The 14,813-nt window shown below is 37.4% G+C and overlaps 1 protein-coding gene across 4 annotated transcripts in view; it reads right to left on the bottom strand.

The window, feature by feature from the left end:
• The window catches only part of SEMA4D (semaphorin 4D), an 88,036-nt gene that overhangs the window by 24,054 nt on the left and 49,169 nt on the right, over nt 1-14,813 (bottom strand). For all 4 annotated transcript variants that reach the window (XM_085312596.1, XM_085312606.1, XM_085312611.1 and 1 more), the window contains exons 4-12: nt 13,703-14,097; nt 11,175-11,320; nt 9,748-9,810; nt 7,717-7,815; nt 6,332-6,425; nt 5,259-5,372; nt 3,766-3,917; nt 1,874-2,049; nt 1,610-1,766 (exon numbers count right to left, since the gene is read on the bottom strand). In XM_085312596.1, the coding sequence (XP_085168722.1) occupies nt 1,610-1,766; nt 1,874-2,049; nt 3,766-3,917; nt 5,259-5,372; nt 6,332-6,425; nt 7,717-7,815; nt 9,748-9,810; nt 11,175-11,320; nt 13,703-13,796 (1,095 nt within the window). In that variant the 5' untranslated portion in view covers nt 13,797-14,097. The remainder of the gene's footprint in view (nt 1-1,609; nt 1,767-1,873; nt 2,050-3,765; nt 3,918-5,258; nt 5,373-6,331; nt 6,426-7,716; nt 7,816-9,747; nt 9,811-11,174; nt 11,321-13,702; nt 14,098-14,813) is intronic.

Below are 14,813 nucleotides of genomic sequence, written 5' to 3'. Positions count from 1 at the left end.
AAATTATGCATTTGCTTGTACATAATGAAGACAATTAACAATAGGTATGTGTATTTTCTTCTGTGCATTGGTTTGGCCAGTAAGCATACCCTTAAATTCTCTCATTCCACTCTGTCAGGAACATGTTAGCTTGTACAAAATACTAGTCTCTGAGTTTAGGACTACTCTTCTGTTGGGGCCCAAAATATATTTAAGGAAAATCATCCTCCCAGACTCCCACTCTTCTTAATTACTTTTTACTGTCATCTTCCTCAGCAATAGCAACCAAATGAGTGCAGAAACATAAAAAAGCTTTTTTAAAAAATAAAAAAATATGAAAATGGCCCAGTACATTGGATAAATCTTCTGAAACTAGGAAGATAACGCAAGGATTGCTGCACTTTTGCTCCCTGGTCTTTGCAGATACCAAAGGTAAACTAACCATAGAATCCTAGAATTAGTAAGGTTGGAAGGGACCTCTGGAGAWCATCTAGCCCAACCTCCCTGCTCAAGCAGGGTCACCTAGAGCATGTCAGACAAGGTTGCATCCAGGCAGGCCTTGAAGATCTCCAGAGAAGGAGACTCCACAACCRCTCTGGGCAACCTCTTCCACGGCTCTGTCACTCTCACAGKGAAGAAATTCCCCCTCACSTTCAGGCGGAACTGCCTGTGSTTCAGTTTTTGCCCATTTCCTCTCGTCCTGTCACATGGGACAACTGAAAAGAGTTTGTCCCYGTCCCCTTGACACCCTCCCTTCAAGTACTTGTACACATTGATAAGATCCCCCCCAAGACTACTCTTCCCCAGGCTGAAGAGGCCCAGCTCTCGCAGCTGTTCCTCAGAGGGCAGGTGCTCCAGCACTCTGATCATCCTCGTAGCCCTACGCTGGACTCTCTCCARKAGCTCCATGTTTCTCTTRGACTGRGGAGCCCASAACTGGACACAGTACTCRAGRTGAGGCCTCCCCAGRGCTGAGTAGAGGGCCAGGATCACCTCCCTCCACCTGCTGGCAACASTCTTCCCAATGCAGCCCAGGAGACCATTGGCCTTCCTGGCCACAAGGGCACATTGCTGGCTCATGGTCAACCTGTCATCCACCAGCACTCCCAGGTCCTTCTCTGCAGAGCTGCTCTCCAGCAGGTCAGCCCCCAGCTTGTACTGGTGCATGGAGTTATTCCTCCCTAGGTGCAGGACTCTGCACTTGCCCTTGTTGAACCTCATGAGGTTCCTCTCTGCCCAGCTCTCCAGCCTGTCCAGGTCTCTCTGAATGGCAGCACAGCCCTCAGGTGTACTAGCCACTCCTCCCAACATCTACYTCATCACTAGAAAATTAGTAACAAAATAAAGAGAGTAAGAAAACTGCAAATAATTAAAAAATCCAAACAAACAAATAAAAAAAAAATATCCAGACGATTTCCAGATAGAAACTTCAGGATAAACYGCTTGAAGCAATTTTTTTCAGAGGTCTTTGCAAAGAAGTATTCAGATCAGGGCAAGCTAATATTATAGAAACTAATATTACTCAGGTTACCAATAGTTATAATTGCTAGGTTATCTTTTTTTTTCTTGTTTCTTCACTCCTTAGCATTACAAAACATCAGCCATCAGATCCAAGGTTATACAAACTTACCGCCCCAGGTCGAGGATTAGGAATTTCCCCATTGTAGCGTACCCACTTTGTATGAGACTGTTCTACTGTAGCACTCTGCATATATTTTCCTTTTGAGAAAACTTCTTCTACAGTAGACAGATTGTATGCACACACTGCTGACAGACCCACATTATTACTAAAAGTATAGAAAGAACGAAAAAAAATATCATCAGTATTCATTACTTGTTGCAGCAACGAACAGAGATGAAAGTACTCATCCAAGAAAGGCTGTATTACACTTACAGYTGTGGAGTAAAAACTCCATAGATTACTGGTTCCTTCAGACTTGGAGACTTCAGAATAAAAACATCATTGATAATATTGAAGATTAAATTCTTATCGGGTATAGTACAAATCAGTCTGGCCTTGAGAAAGGAAGTCCATTTTTTCTGCAAAGTCCTTAATCCTCCCTGGTCCCTCTTTTGAGAGAAAAGTAGAAAAGGGTGCATTGTGGAGAGAGAGGGATTAAACATCATTTTTTTATTTCATTCAAGAACCACTGGCACACACACATAGGATACTGAACCCCTAATACTTTTTCATGTTTAATCTACAACAACATCAAGAAATATTAACATATTCATAGGCAGAAAAGTAAGGAAGCCACMGGAACATGTTTTCATTTAAGAAAAATAACACATAATGATTTCTCTCAGCACACGAAGGTAAGATGAGACATAAGACTTATACATGAACCGCACCTTAGTAATGCCTGGCAAATTGAATGTTCATAAAATAGTATGCTCATTAGAAAAATTAAAACAAACACAGAGGTACTATACTTGTCCCTTAAAAGAAGCAAACAATATTGYATCAGTTCTGTGACATGTAAGCACTAATAATCTAAATTCTGATGCTGCAATATGCACTTAGCTTGCATAGTTTCATCAAAAGAAACTCACGTGATGGTCTACTCCTGCAAGCAGTTACCCCCTTTATTAAGCATTTGCTGGATCAAGGCTTAAAGAAAAATAAGATACATTGACTACAAATGTTTCAAAATACTTGATTATCAAGCAGCAGCTGTGTTACTTCTTTTCAAAAGCAGATATATTTGAACAAAAACATATTTCCTGTTTGTAATCCAATATTATATCCAAAATACTGAGGGAAATCTGCAAAATTTCAAAAAAGAACTACATATAAATGCCTATAGCTTTGCAACCTACCATTAATTTCTGTTTTAAACAGACAGTAGCAATGAAACACTCTCATATTCTACAATATCCCACTTTAAAGCATGGACAAGCTGTTAGTGGGCAGAGGGCCATACTAATAAGCTCCATGTAAACCTGCCTCCAGCTGCTTATTTAATGGAAATCTCAAGGGCACCAACTTGTTATTGATGTTTTGACTTTCATGTTTAAATATAAAACAGCAAAGTCAAAATAAAACATTTCAACCTCATCAAAATGAAATAGCTAGATAAGTTTCTTGTTGGGGGGGGGGAGGAGACAAGGAAATTGTTACATTCCAGTTCAAAGGATTTTGTTGAATCAATACTTTCTGCTGGAAAAAAAATCTTTCGTCAGAAGATTTTTAACTAACACTCCTGAGTATGTACTTGACTCAGCCTCACATATTGAGGTTTAAACACGAAGTGTGATAGAATCAGGCTGCTGGTGACTGTTTTTTTGATGTGATGGTAGCTATGATAGCGTGATGGAAGTCCCATCTGCTACACTGCAGTCAAGAACAAGCTGTGTCTACAAGGGAATGCAGTTTTGTTTGTCTGCAGCTACTTGCATATAACTTGAATTCTTGATAAACATCCTTTCTATTCTGCTCCAATGAAAGTCTCTTTTTTTTCAGAGGTTTGTACTTAAAACTTACCATAGCAAAACCAATAAAACAAAACAAAAATAAAGTGATTATTTTTATGTTATTATAATCATTTATTACTTTACTAATGAGAAGTACTGAAATCACAACACTTAACAAGCATTAAAACAAGCATTTGCTCTCAAACTGCCAACTAGACTTGGAGTTATGAAGAAGTGATTAAAACTGTTGATTCACTAAGAATATACTTGATCATTTCCATTTAAACTGCACACACAAAGTCCACAGTAATTAGTGGTTTTTATTCTTAGAAACATCTACTTGAGTTAATAAAGGAAACAGAACTGTCCCACCTTACACACTCTAGCTATTCTTGGAATCATCAGCTTTCCAACRAACTCATACTCCACAGACACTTCAGTGAAAAAGAAGTATATCTTGTCATCTTCTCCATCTGTGCTGTTTTGATTTGCTCTAATCACATCAGCAAAAACAAAATTGGGCTCTACAGATACAAATAAAGAAAAGATTTTTATATTAAATATGATTCTTTAAATTTAATTCTCTCTAAAATTCTTTAGGAGCCTTCTTTCTTCCAAACCTCCTATTGYATTTAACTGCTGTCCAGTTGGTGACCTGCCTACACAGTTTGTTGTTGAGCCCATCAATATCACTGCTAAAACCCAGAAACACTGGAGATAAAAACTATGTGAAACATTTGCACTGAAACACAAACCAGCTTAGAGATCTGAGAGATCTCTGAGCTCTGATATCTCATTACTTCATATTTTTCAGTCTACACTCGAGAATGATTTTGTGATAGGTCTCAATAGGTATCCTCCCTTGCCTGTCTCTCCCCTTTCTAACCAAAAAACAARATGCCCCCTAGAAAAAAATACAAACTTAGAGAGCGGAAATGGTATATGCTGGTTCATTCATCTTTGATGACAGAATTAGCTGAGACCTACAAGCAATAACTCACTAGGGTAGGCCAGCTAGCAACACCTGCAAATCTAGCGGTTAAGTCAATTCTTTTAGAGAGTCTACACAGTCCTGAACCCCCACCCTCCACCCTGCAACTAACCACACTCCCAAATCCTGCTGGCTTTCAAATACATGTAATCACATTCTTGTCATCAAACCGTCATAAATAAAATCAGAAYATAAAAATTTACTTAAGATTTAATTCCTCTTTCTCTTGAAAAATCAAATTTCCTCAAGGTAGGCATACACAGTGCCAGACACTTAAAACCCATGCTATTAACTGGAACAGTAAAAATGGCAATAGCATTATAAAATATATTACAAAACTCAGTACGGTGTAGCTTTTTGGCCATAATGCAATTTTTGGAACATGCTAACTTCATGATTTTTTGTCCTTTTTTTTTTTTTTGGTAGAAAATCACAGTCTTTTGAGTATTCATGAAACTGAGCAAATTTTGAAATTCAGGAAGTGAGATAATTGCCAACTATGTTCAGCACAATTTGAAAATATATATACTAGGCAAAAAAAAGTTCTCCTGCTTATTGCCAAGCTATATCTTAATACAGCTAAGATGAATGAGTGAATGCAAAATAAACTGCAGCCCTTTAACATCAAGCCAAAGCCTGTATGTCTCTAACCTGTTTTCACTGTCACTGCTGATAAAAGTCCTGAATTTTCAAAATTAAATCTCTTCTAGGCACACTCAGAGGTCAATGTATGCCAATAAAACAGAAGCCATTATCTCTGAGGTACTGCGCAACAGCCCCTTACTTCTGATAAGAAGCTTAAATTCTTTGTCTCAAACTGTAACTTTGAAGAAGGAAAAATTATTTGTTTTGGCCTGTTCTCACACCCACTTACCATTAAGCCAAGGTATTGCATATTCTGTTCTCAAAGGACTCTGATGAGAGTTTCGTGAAATAATAGGTTCACTTCCCAAGAAATTATAAGAAGTCCCAGAATAAAGCTCCTCATCTTTAACACAAAAACAAATATTTTAGACTGTCTTATACACTGAATACCAAAAGTAGTACATAAATATTTCAAGAGAATAAGTTAGCTAAAACTTCCCATAAGAAAAGATAAACAAGCATTTCCTCTGAATTGCCCCAGACATACTTATATGTTTATATCTCTGCTGGYCATTTTTAAAGCTAACACTTTATACTTGGTTTATTATTGCTCTAACACAAACAACTAACAAAAGTCAGCACCACTGTTCTTGTGGTACTTTAACATTTAATGTATTAAACTTGCAGTTTACGTATGAAAATGCAAATTACTTAAATGCCAGAGAAGTTTTGGAATCTAATTACTTTTCCTCTTCCTCTATGCCAACATTACCGAAAATAAATTTTTAAGAATTTAGATGACAATACAATGAGCGTGTTCTTTTCTTCTCATTTCCTGTTTTGTGTTATTTTAAACTTGTCTTTTATGATCTTTGACACTGCGATACAGCTATGAACTCAGGTTTCACCAAATCAAGATTTGGTGGTGTTTAATTATGCAGTAATAGACTTGCAGTAATCTCACTTCCCTAGTCTGTTTCATGRAGATGTCTCCAGGATATCTAAAAATTCCACTTGTTAAATTTACTGAAATGACAGTAATTGATACTATAGAGGCAACCRAAGTACATGGTGAATGAATATATCATCACATTTTGACTACCCAGACCAATCACATTAAACACTTAAGAATATAGTTTAAAATATTTTAAAAGTTATTTCCAAAACACACAAGAACTGTAAGWTCGCTTTTGAAGAAACACGTTAAAAGCTGACTACACAAGTATTTCAATGTCTGCCTAGATACATGGTAAAGATTTAAAGAAGGGACTAAATCTAGCATCCTGAGAGGGACTGGACAATGACAGCAGAGAGGACTGGATACTTCTGTATAATGATGAACTATGTGAAGTCTGAACTCACCAACCATAACAGATGTGTAGCTCTGAGCAGGGTCAAATGGACATCTACCTTTACCATCTTCATTTTTACCTCCAAGCTCAAATGAAATCAAATTCTGTAAAAAAATAAAAAAAAATACAAAAAATAAATTGAAAACCAGAAAGCTATAGGTTTTTTTTTTTTTCTTAATCTTTGCACATACCAGGTGACTGAATAACTGAAAAGCTGATACTAAACCACAATTTCATCAACTTTCAGCATCAAACACACATTTCGAAAGATTGTAAAAGGCACATGCATTTTCAGAGAATCTTTTCAAGTCCATMAGACAGAGGAAACACGATCCTGTGATTTAGGAGTACAGGAGCAGAAAAGAATAGAAGGCCTAAAGATAAATCCAGATAGAGAGGGAGACCTTAAGAAAGAACACCCGAAAAGCCCAACAACAGGAAAGGCAGAGCAGTCAACTCATGGACAGGAAAAGCAGGCAACTATTAAATTAGATGGCATAAAAAAGGAGAGTTTTAGAAATCAAGAAGGCATTCTGAAGCAGATTTAGCAATTCGTAGGAAAAGGTTAAATTTGAAATGGGGAATAATCCAACTACATTTTAAACAGCAATACTTCAGCTACTACCTTATAAACCCCTGAAAGACTGGTGGGATAAGGATCAGGAAGATGACTGAGAACAGCAGCAAAAAAAGAATATAGGGAAATGATCAGTTGTTACTGTATAGCAAAGAGATCAGAGACCGAGGACAACTAATTCTAGCAATGCTGCAGAGGTGATGGCAGACAGACTTACAGACAGGGGAGACGAGAAAGAACAAATTCGAGCAAAATTACAAGATTTCTGAACTTCAGAATCATGCAGGATGGAGAACATGCATTGTGCATGCACTGCGGATGCACTGTTCCACATCATGCACTGTGGAGAACGTTAATGGAGTCAGCTACATGAAACGAGAGTTTTGATTTTGAGCCAAGACTTCATTCTGAAGCATTCAGCATTATGGAGCTTTAGCATAGCCAGCAGCAGAGACAAGACAAGCAGAGACGGGAATTTGAAAAATTTCAGGGAGAGTCAGAAGTGGRTGAAAGTCGCAAAGAATGTCATTTCAGTTTTAGAAAATATTTTTCAGCTACYGTAGAATACACAGAGCATTACGAAAGCTAAGAAAAGTTAACCAAGGTGAATCAATAATTCATTAAAAGCTTTGAAAAGGGAACACTAATGTGCAATTCCATTTTCTACCATTACAGAGAGACAACATCATAAATGCTTCAAAGGCTATGACTGGCACTAAAATTACAAAAGTCTTTGGGAACAAAGATTAACTCATTGTTTACATGAGTTGTTTTTAAGTTAAAGTTGTTATTGGGACAAAATGCATGTATGCTCTTACCAGATAATCACACGTTGGCTGAAATGCATTAGTTCCACATACATAGAGAAAAGTTTCATTCAGTTGTTGTAAGACACGCACATAATTACGGCACTCTGTCTGCAATAGAAGACAAAAAAGGACCAGTCTGATAAAATACAGCTTCCACATTCTAACATAAATAACCAATTAAGTTGTAGTACTGACTCTTCTGTCGCTGCCGCTCATGCCACACAACATGAGCATTTCCAAAGCTTCAGAGATGTAATGCTGACTGATGCTATCATCTCTTTAGATGCAAACACCASTTGCATGCAGACCTGCAGCTTCCAGCTTCCCACAATCACCAGTGCACCACTGTTTCAGTATACCCGGGTAGCATATCTGAACACCGACACACTTAGAAACTTAAATCCCACATTGCTGCATGAAAGTACAAATACCAAAGACTAACCAAATCCATGAGAACAACTAGCTAAAAATGGACTAAGTTTTAGACTTTGTTACCTCTTGCAAGTCTGGATGAAACAGTAAGACACAACCTTGACTACCACTTAAAGAGAAAAACCTGAAAGACCATTAAATTCTCAATAAAGCTTTGTCACTTTTATCTGTCAAGTTTCTTCAGTCCTTAATATTAACTGTTTTTTGACCCAAGAAAACGTACTAATTCCTTTAACTTTGAAATAGAACAAGGAGCTTGAGTAAAGTCTCGAATATTAAGGAAGCCATAAATATTCAGCATAACAATCAAGAAAAACAACTCAAAACACCTACTTAACAGAAGAAAACCCAGAACCATCAGCATCCCTTAATGCTTGCTGATATGCAGCCAGATATCACCACTGCAGTTCCAAAAACTACTTAAGTGAGCTTAAACACCCTGGCACTAGACGAGGTAGCAGACACTGGAGGAGAGGACCATCCATTTCAGTGTAAGACGTGATGATAGCAGCAGCTTAACACCTTAACGCTTGTGAAACTACTATACTATGCAAAATACATCATGGATACATGTATCCATGGATACAGTGGGGAAAATGTGGCTTGAAGTTAAGTGCGATTCATTAACACTTGCACATGGGAGGCAGAAAAAAAGGGAGAAGAGTTCACAGCTCTGGGTATAATCAAGCAAAGTACTTGTTTACTGGGTTTGCATCCATTGTAATTATCAGCAATAATCTCTATAAATCAAATCTCGCTAAGCATAGAGCAGAACTGATTTTGTATCTGCAATGCTTGTAATCTCCCATTTTCAAACCTGCCATCAATCTTGCTAAATAAGCTGTCACTTCATGGGATCAGTACAATGTCTGGTGTGACTCGAGATAAGAGGAGAGGTAGAGCCACGTATACTCAAAAACCATCAATAAACATTCTTCGTAGAAAGGGTGCGCGAGCAAACCAGCCCGCATGCCAGCAGCCCTGCACTTACTTCCCAGAAAGGCTGAGGGAAGCCGGGGCTAAGCCACCTGTGCTGCCAAGTTGAGACAGAGCCAGCTCCCCCGGTGCTGGGCAACCRCTCGAGCAGCCCAACCAACACCGAGCTCCTGCAAGGCGCACACTGCTGAGCATCACAATAAGGATATAAATTACTGATGTAAAATAACACTGGTGAGAAAACACTGGCCTAAAAAAGCCTACGCCCTAGAGCAGAGCAAACRCAATTATCGGTCATTTTGTAAAATCAAATGTTGGGGAGGAATTATTGTAATAGCTAAACACTATTGCTATCGTTTATGGCAGTGCCAGTAATCTACGTTCAGCACCTTAATAGAAACAGTTAGACTATTAATCTTAACTATAAGGGTGTGTTCAGATTCTTTCTTTTTAAACAAAGACTCACCAAAAGAAACACTGAATTAGAAATGAAAAGCAAACAAACAAACAAACAAAAACTAAGCATGCCACAGCTTCTAAAACTCAGCTTAATTTAAAAAATTTTGATTATTTGAAATTCTTAATTTCAAACAGCCAGAACCTTTCTTCTACTAATAYCATTTCTCTTAAAGTGAGATGTGCAATATCTCTTTTAAAGTTCAGTGAACATACCTGTTCTGATTTGCCCTTGACGGCACATTTAATTCTTTTATCTTCAGTGACCTTCCAGTGTAACTAAGGGAAAAAATAAGCAACAAAAAGGCAAATTCAAAGCACTTCTAATTTAATTACAAGATCTTCTGACYTTGCTTATGCAATTATTTATCACAGAGCAAGTAATTCTATGRAGATTATCTGCTGCAAATGCAAGTCATTTTGCAGGCAACTTTCAAAGATTGAAAGCCATTGCCCCTCTGGGGAGACCACACTTCCAAATCCATGTGTGTTAAGGGAGCTCTGAACCACTGCTACTATCTTTTGGGGTTCATCACCATGTCTCCCCTCAATTTGCTAATGAAGTTCTCCATGAGCATATGCATTAAGGAAATAACACTGTAACTGTTTTAAGTTCTCAACTTAATTTACACTGGGGAAAAACAAACAAAACACAACAAAGGAAACATCTTGGACCAATATACATTATTATATGTAGGACAGTAGCTCTGATAGTTATATGCATTCACAATTAAAAACAACTTTTATATGTTGGGGAAATTCCCTATCAGCATCCCTCAACATTTTGTTCAAATTAAAATTATATATATATATATATATATATATATATGTATACACACACACACACACACGCACATCTCATACGAGCACCTTCCCAAAACATTCTAGTGGGGGGAATTCTGTGCTGCATCTCAAGAGTATCTGCCTGTGCTGCCAAAGCAGGGAAGCAGGGAGAAACAGTAGCTCAGGAAGGGCTCAAAGCAATATAACCTTGTTATCAGATTTACGCATGGACTAAGCCACCCCAAGAAGCCAGTGTCAGCACATCTAGAGTATTTCTGACAACTGAGCTAACTTTGAACAAGCTGGATCAGATCTCTCTGCACCTCAGCTTGCTGTATCTTGTGGATCTATCTAGAGACACAAAACAGAAGCTGAAGCCTAAAGGACACAGTTCTCATTGCATTTAATGCACATCTGCAGCTTGTTGCTCTTGGGTTGTAGGGCCAGGAGTCCTCCACTACTGAGCATAACTCCAACGTCGCTTCCATTTCAGATTATATTTCTTTYTAATTTAGATTAATGGGAGATGGCTCACTCTCCATAATAAAAATGTGTAAGAACCACCATATTGGATTATACCAAAGGTCCTTCCAGTCCAGCATCCTGTCCTCAAAAAGAAAATGCCTTAGAATATCTATAATAACTTGTTTCTTTCCAGATTTCTCCTTTCTTCCTATATCTGATTGCATATTATACTTCAAACCGTCTTGAAATAACAGACAACAATCACAGACCTGCAAAGTACCTTCTCTGTTAGGTATTCAGTATCTAAAATACAGTGCTACTGATACCAGCAAATGAAGTCAGATTTTAGATTATGATTTTTAAATGAAGCATAGCGTATTGAAATGTATACCTACCTCATGCTGCTTTTCAGCAATATTCAGCGAGTTTAATGCAAAGATCACTTCTCTGGCTCCTACATATAGAACATCTTTGTCTTCGCTTAACAATAAGGTTGAATAGTTTGACACTTCTGATTCATGAAAATGTATTAGTTGGACCTCTGTTGAAATGAAAGGATAAGAGCACCACATGAAGAAACACAATCACTTAAGGTCAAGTTTACAGGTCATTTTTTTAAGCTAACRTTCGTTTGATATCTGGAAAACAATAAAGCTTAGTACAGACAACACGTACAACAGATGAGACACCTTTCCTCTCAGGAGCTTGATTCAGCAGCTACACCACCTCTCATCATCAGCATCAAAATCCTCAGTCCCCACTTGCCAGTTCAGTCRCAAATGCCTAAACATTTCCTCCTATGGTCAACCCCTATAACTCATGTCTTCCTTCTTTTTTTTCCCCTACCTATTAATTCCTTTTTTTCTACCCTTCCTTTTTATACTTCACACCCACTATTAGCTCTTTCTTCACCTTCTTCTTTCTACATATGCATCTACTGTGGAAAATTTTTAAAAGTTACCACATTCCTTGCACCTTCCCYAATCTCATAAAAATTCCTTTACCTTACCAAAAGAAACTTCAATTTATAACCATAGTAGAAAGCAGATAGAGAGAAGTTAAAAGGTTTCCTTTACAGTGTGTGAATAAGCTGGTTTTGAAGTGGAGATTGGATATAAAACACACAGGATTAGAAAGAACTAACATGATGGAAAAGCAAGATGAAAAGGAAGCAGACAAGAGAAATGGAGACATGGGGAAGAATRACAGCAGAATGAGGAAGCACGCAAGCTGGAACAGAATGGTTTGGAGAAAGATGATAAAAAAATCATTAATATAAGGAAATATTTTTTTCTGTAAGTACAACCTATGTGGAAGAATTACTCAAAGTTTGGGAGACCGTATTTTGTGCAAGAAACTACCACAAGATTAATAAAACATTTTTTTTTTAAGGGTATAGGTAGAAAGTAATCTATCATTGCTCCCAATTTTTATACTTGGTATTGTGCATTTTCAACTAGGAGACTTTGGAAGCATTTATTTTCAAGTAGATTTTCAAGCATATCATTTAGAAGTCTTTCAGTTGGCAGGAAAATTTTCCCCAAAAGGATAAACTCGTACAACTCCACATGTTCACTCCTCCACTGAATTAAATTGTCCCTGCTATTCAAAGTAGGCTTCTCATGTCTGAATGCAAAAATCTTTAGCTGACAGAGACAGACAGAAATAACTAGAATTTACTTTCACTCCTGCTATTTGGAGTAACCTGGATATAGGTCAGTGATGAATAACAACACCAGTCGTACTACCAGTAAATAGTGACTTGCCAAATTTTAACTACTATACAACACAGAACCATCAAGGAACTAAGCAAGAACTACAAGCCCTGTCTATACTATTCTTTCTGAAAAAGAGTACATCAACTTCTCATTGATACACCAATAATCAGGAAAAACATTTTCTAGAGCCATCTTTTAAATCAGCTTATTGTTATTACATTCCTAATCTCCATTTCTCTTCCTGCAGTATGACTATTCAGGATTTAACATCTTTCCTTAAGACAGTTTCTTCATACTGCCCATATGCCTGGTCTGTCACAGCACTTGGATAAGTAATGGTTGCTAACTCCTGTGAGTGGTAAAAGGAGAGGAAAAAGACAAAAAGTTTTAAAAACAAACAAAAAAATCTATGCCCTGGGGAGAGAGATTAAAAAAAAGACACACTCATAAACAGGAGCAAGTAGCTACTTTATAGTCCTTGCTCTAGAGTTCTGTTCTAGCCCAGGCTAAAATTTCAAACAGGATCCCAGGGAATATCTGATTCGCTTTTCCCTCCTCTATTCCACACTTGTCTTCTTTTGTCGACTGTATTACCGAAGTTATGAAAATTCGCTGAAAAATAAAATATAAAGAATGTCATCTTCTGTTAAAAAAAATGAAGAATGAAATAAAGACTAGATTGTTTCCACTTTAGGCATTGTATAACACAGCTGGAAGAGGGTCTAATTCTCTCCCACTTGATAACTTTTTAGTGTTCAGGAATATTCAGTGTCACTATTCTTACGTCTCAGTCTTAAAAAAAAACACAAAAAAATTATTAGCTAGTGAGATATATTTTGCTACATGTTCAAACTGAAAGTAAAAATAATATAATTAAAACAAAACACATATATCATGTTCTTCCCTTGGAGTAAAATTCAGCTTCAAGATCCTTCAGCTGAGAAAGTCCAATTTGAAACTCCTCCTTTAAAAAAGATCAGTTTTTCAGAACAATTTGAAGTATCTCAAGTTGTAACTAGTGCTCAAGTCACTTTTGAATATTCTAGTCCTAAACACTTTAGGAGCTGAGCAAAACCAGCAACAACAATCTGAACTTTCAGCAAGCAGGCTGGCAGAGCGCATTGGCTGCAAAAAGCTTTGAACCACACAGAAACCCAGATACCATGGGATGATGTACAAGACACTGYTGAGGTTCCTCTTCTTACCTCTGTGTTCCCAAGTGATCCTTGGTACTGGACCAAACGCTACTGCCACTTCCAGTAACAAGCCCCACACTGTATACAAAATGCTCAGAGCCATCTTAAGAGTCTTTGCTCTCTGGTGCTCCTTGGATAACTGCAGCAGCTAGTGTCTCTTCAGCAGAAGAAATCCTAATTCCAAGGACTATTCGAGAATAGACATTTCAGGGCTTTTGAGCAGTGCAGCAAGGCAGGTTGGAACAATCTTTTAAGTATGCGCTTTCAACAGATCACTTCTTCAAGGGAACACACATTTTCCAGGATACTGAATACAGAGACTGCCCACACTTTCCACAGGCTGAAGAGCTGCTGAGAAAGACCACTGAGAACATTCTTCTGTTTTGTTGAAGAAATAAATGAAACTGTGGAGAGAGGATAAGAGCAAAAAGTGAAAAAAAAAAAAWGGGCTGAGTATTGCCAAAAATAGCATGCTGTACACATTTTGAAACACTTCTACAGCTGTCTCCATAGTTGAATTTGGATAAAGAGTACATTAATTAGCAAAAATATGATTCTTAAAAACATCCCACATGTTACGTGATAAATAGGCAATTACTGAAAGCAATCTTTTTTATCTAGAACACGTAGTACAAATGTTTTAAACTCTTATGTTCATTACACAGAATTCCAGTTTGGTTTGCATATTTCCTTACTTTTAATAGTTAAAAAAAAAAAAACAACCCTATGAAATACCCAAATCAAGGTAACAAAATCACTAAGCCTACATTCAGAGAGCTAAGGATATCAAAAATAAATTTTGTTAAAATGTAGCACTAGTTTTAAATATCAGTTATAAAAATCTAGTCCATCTCCCATTCTTGGGATCTTAAGAACAGAAGTCTCATTTTTAGCAAAGTCTTTTTACACCACTAACGCATTTCGGTTTGGGGTGRGGGAGAACAAAAAACAGCTAAGGAAACAAAGAACTAATATACTATGTACAGAAACAAAACGAGAAAAGGCTTAAACCCTAGAAAAGTGCTAGAAAGTCACGCGGTAGTTGCTCTTTGAGCTGTTACACCCAGGCCAAAGAAGAGATCTGTCCTCAATTACGATCAAAAGAACGTTCACTTCTTTT

This window comes from Rhea americana, unplaced genomic scaffold (assembly GCF_003343005.1).
Source record: "Rhea americana isolate MKP2758 unplaced genomic scaffold, rheAme1 scaffold_11, whole genome shotgun sequence".
Classification (NCBI taxonomy): Eukaryota; Metazoa; Chordata; class Aves; order Rheiformes; family Rheidae; genus Rhea; species Rhea americana.
Note: the sequence above shows the minus strand (reverse complement) of the source record. Positions and strands in the feature narration are given on the sequence as shown.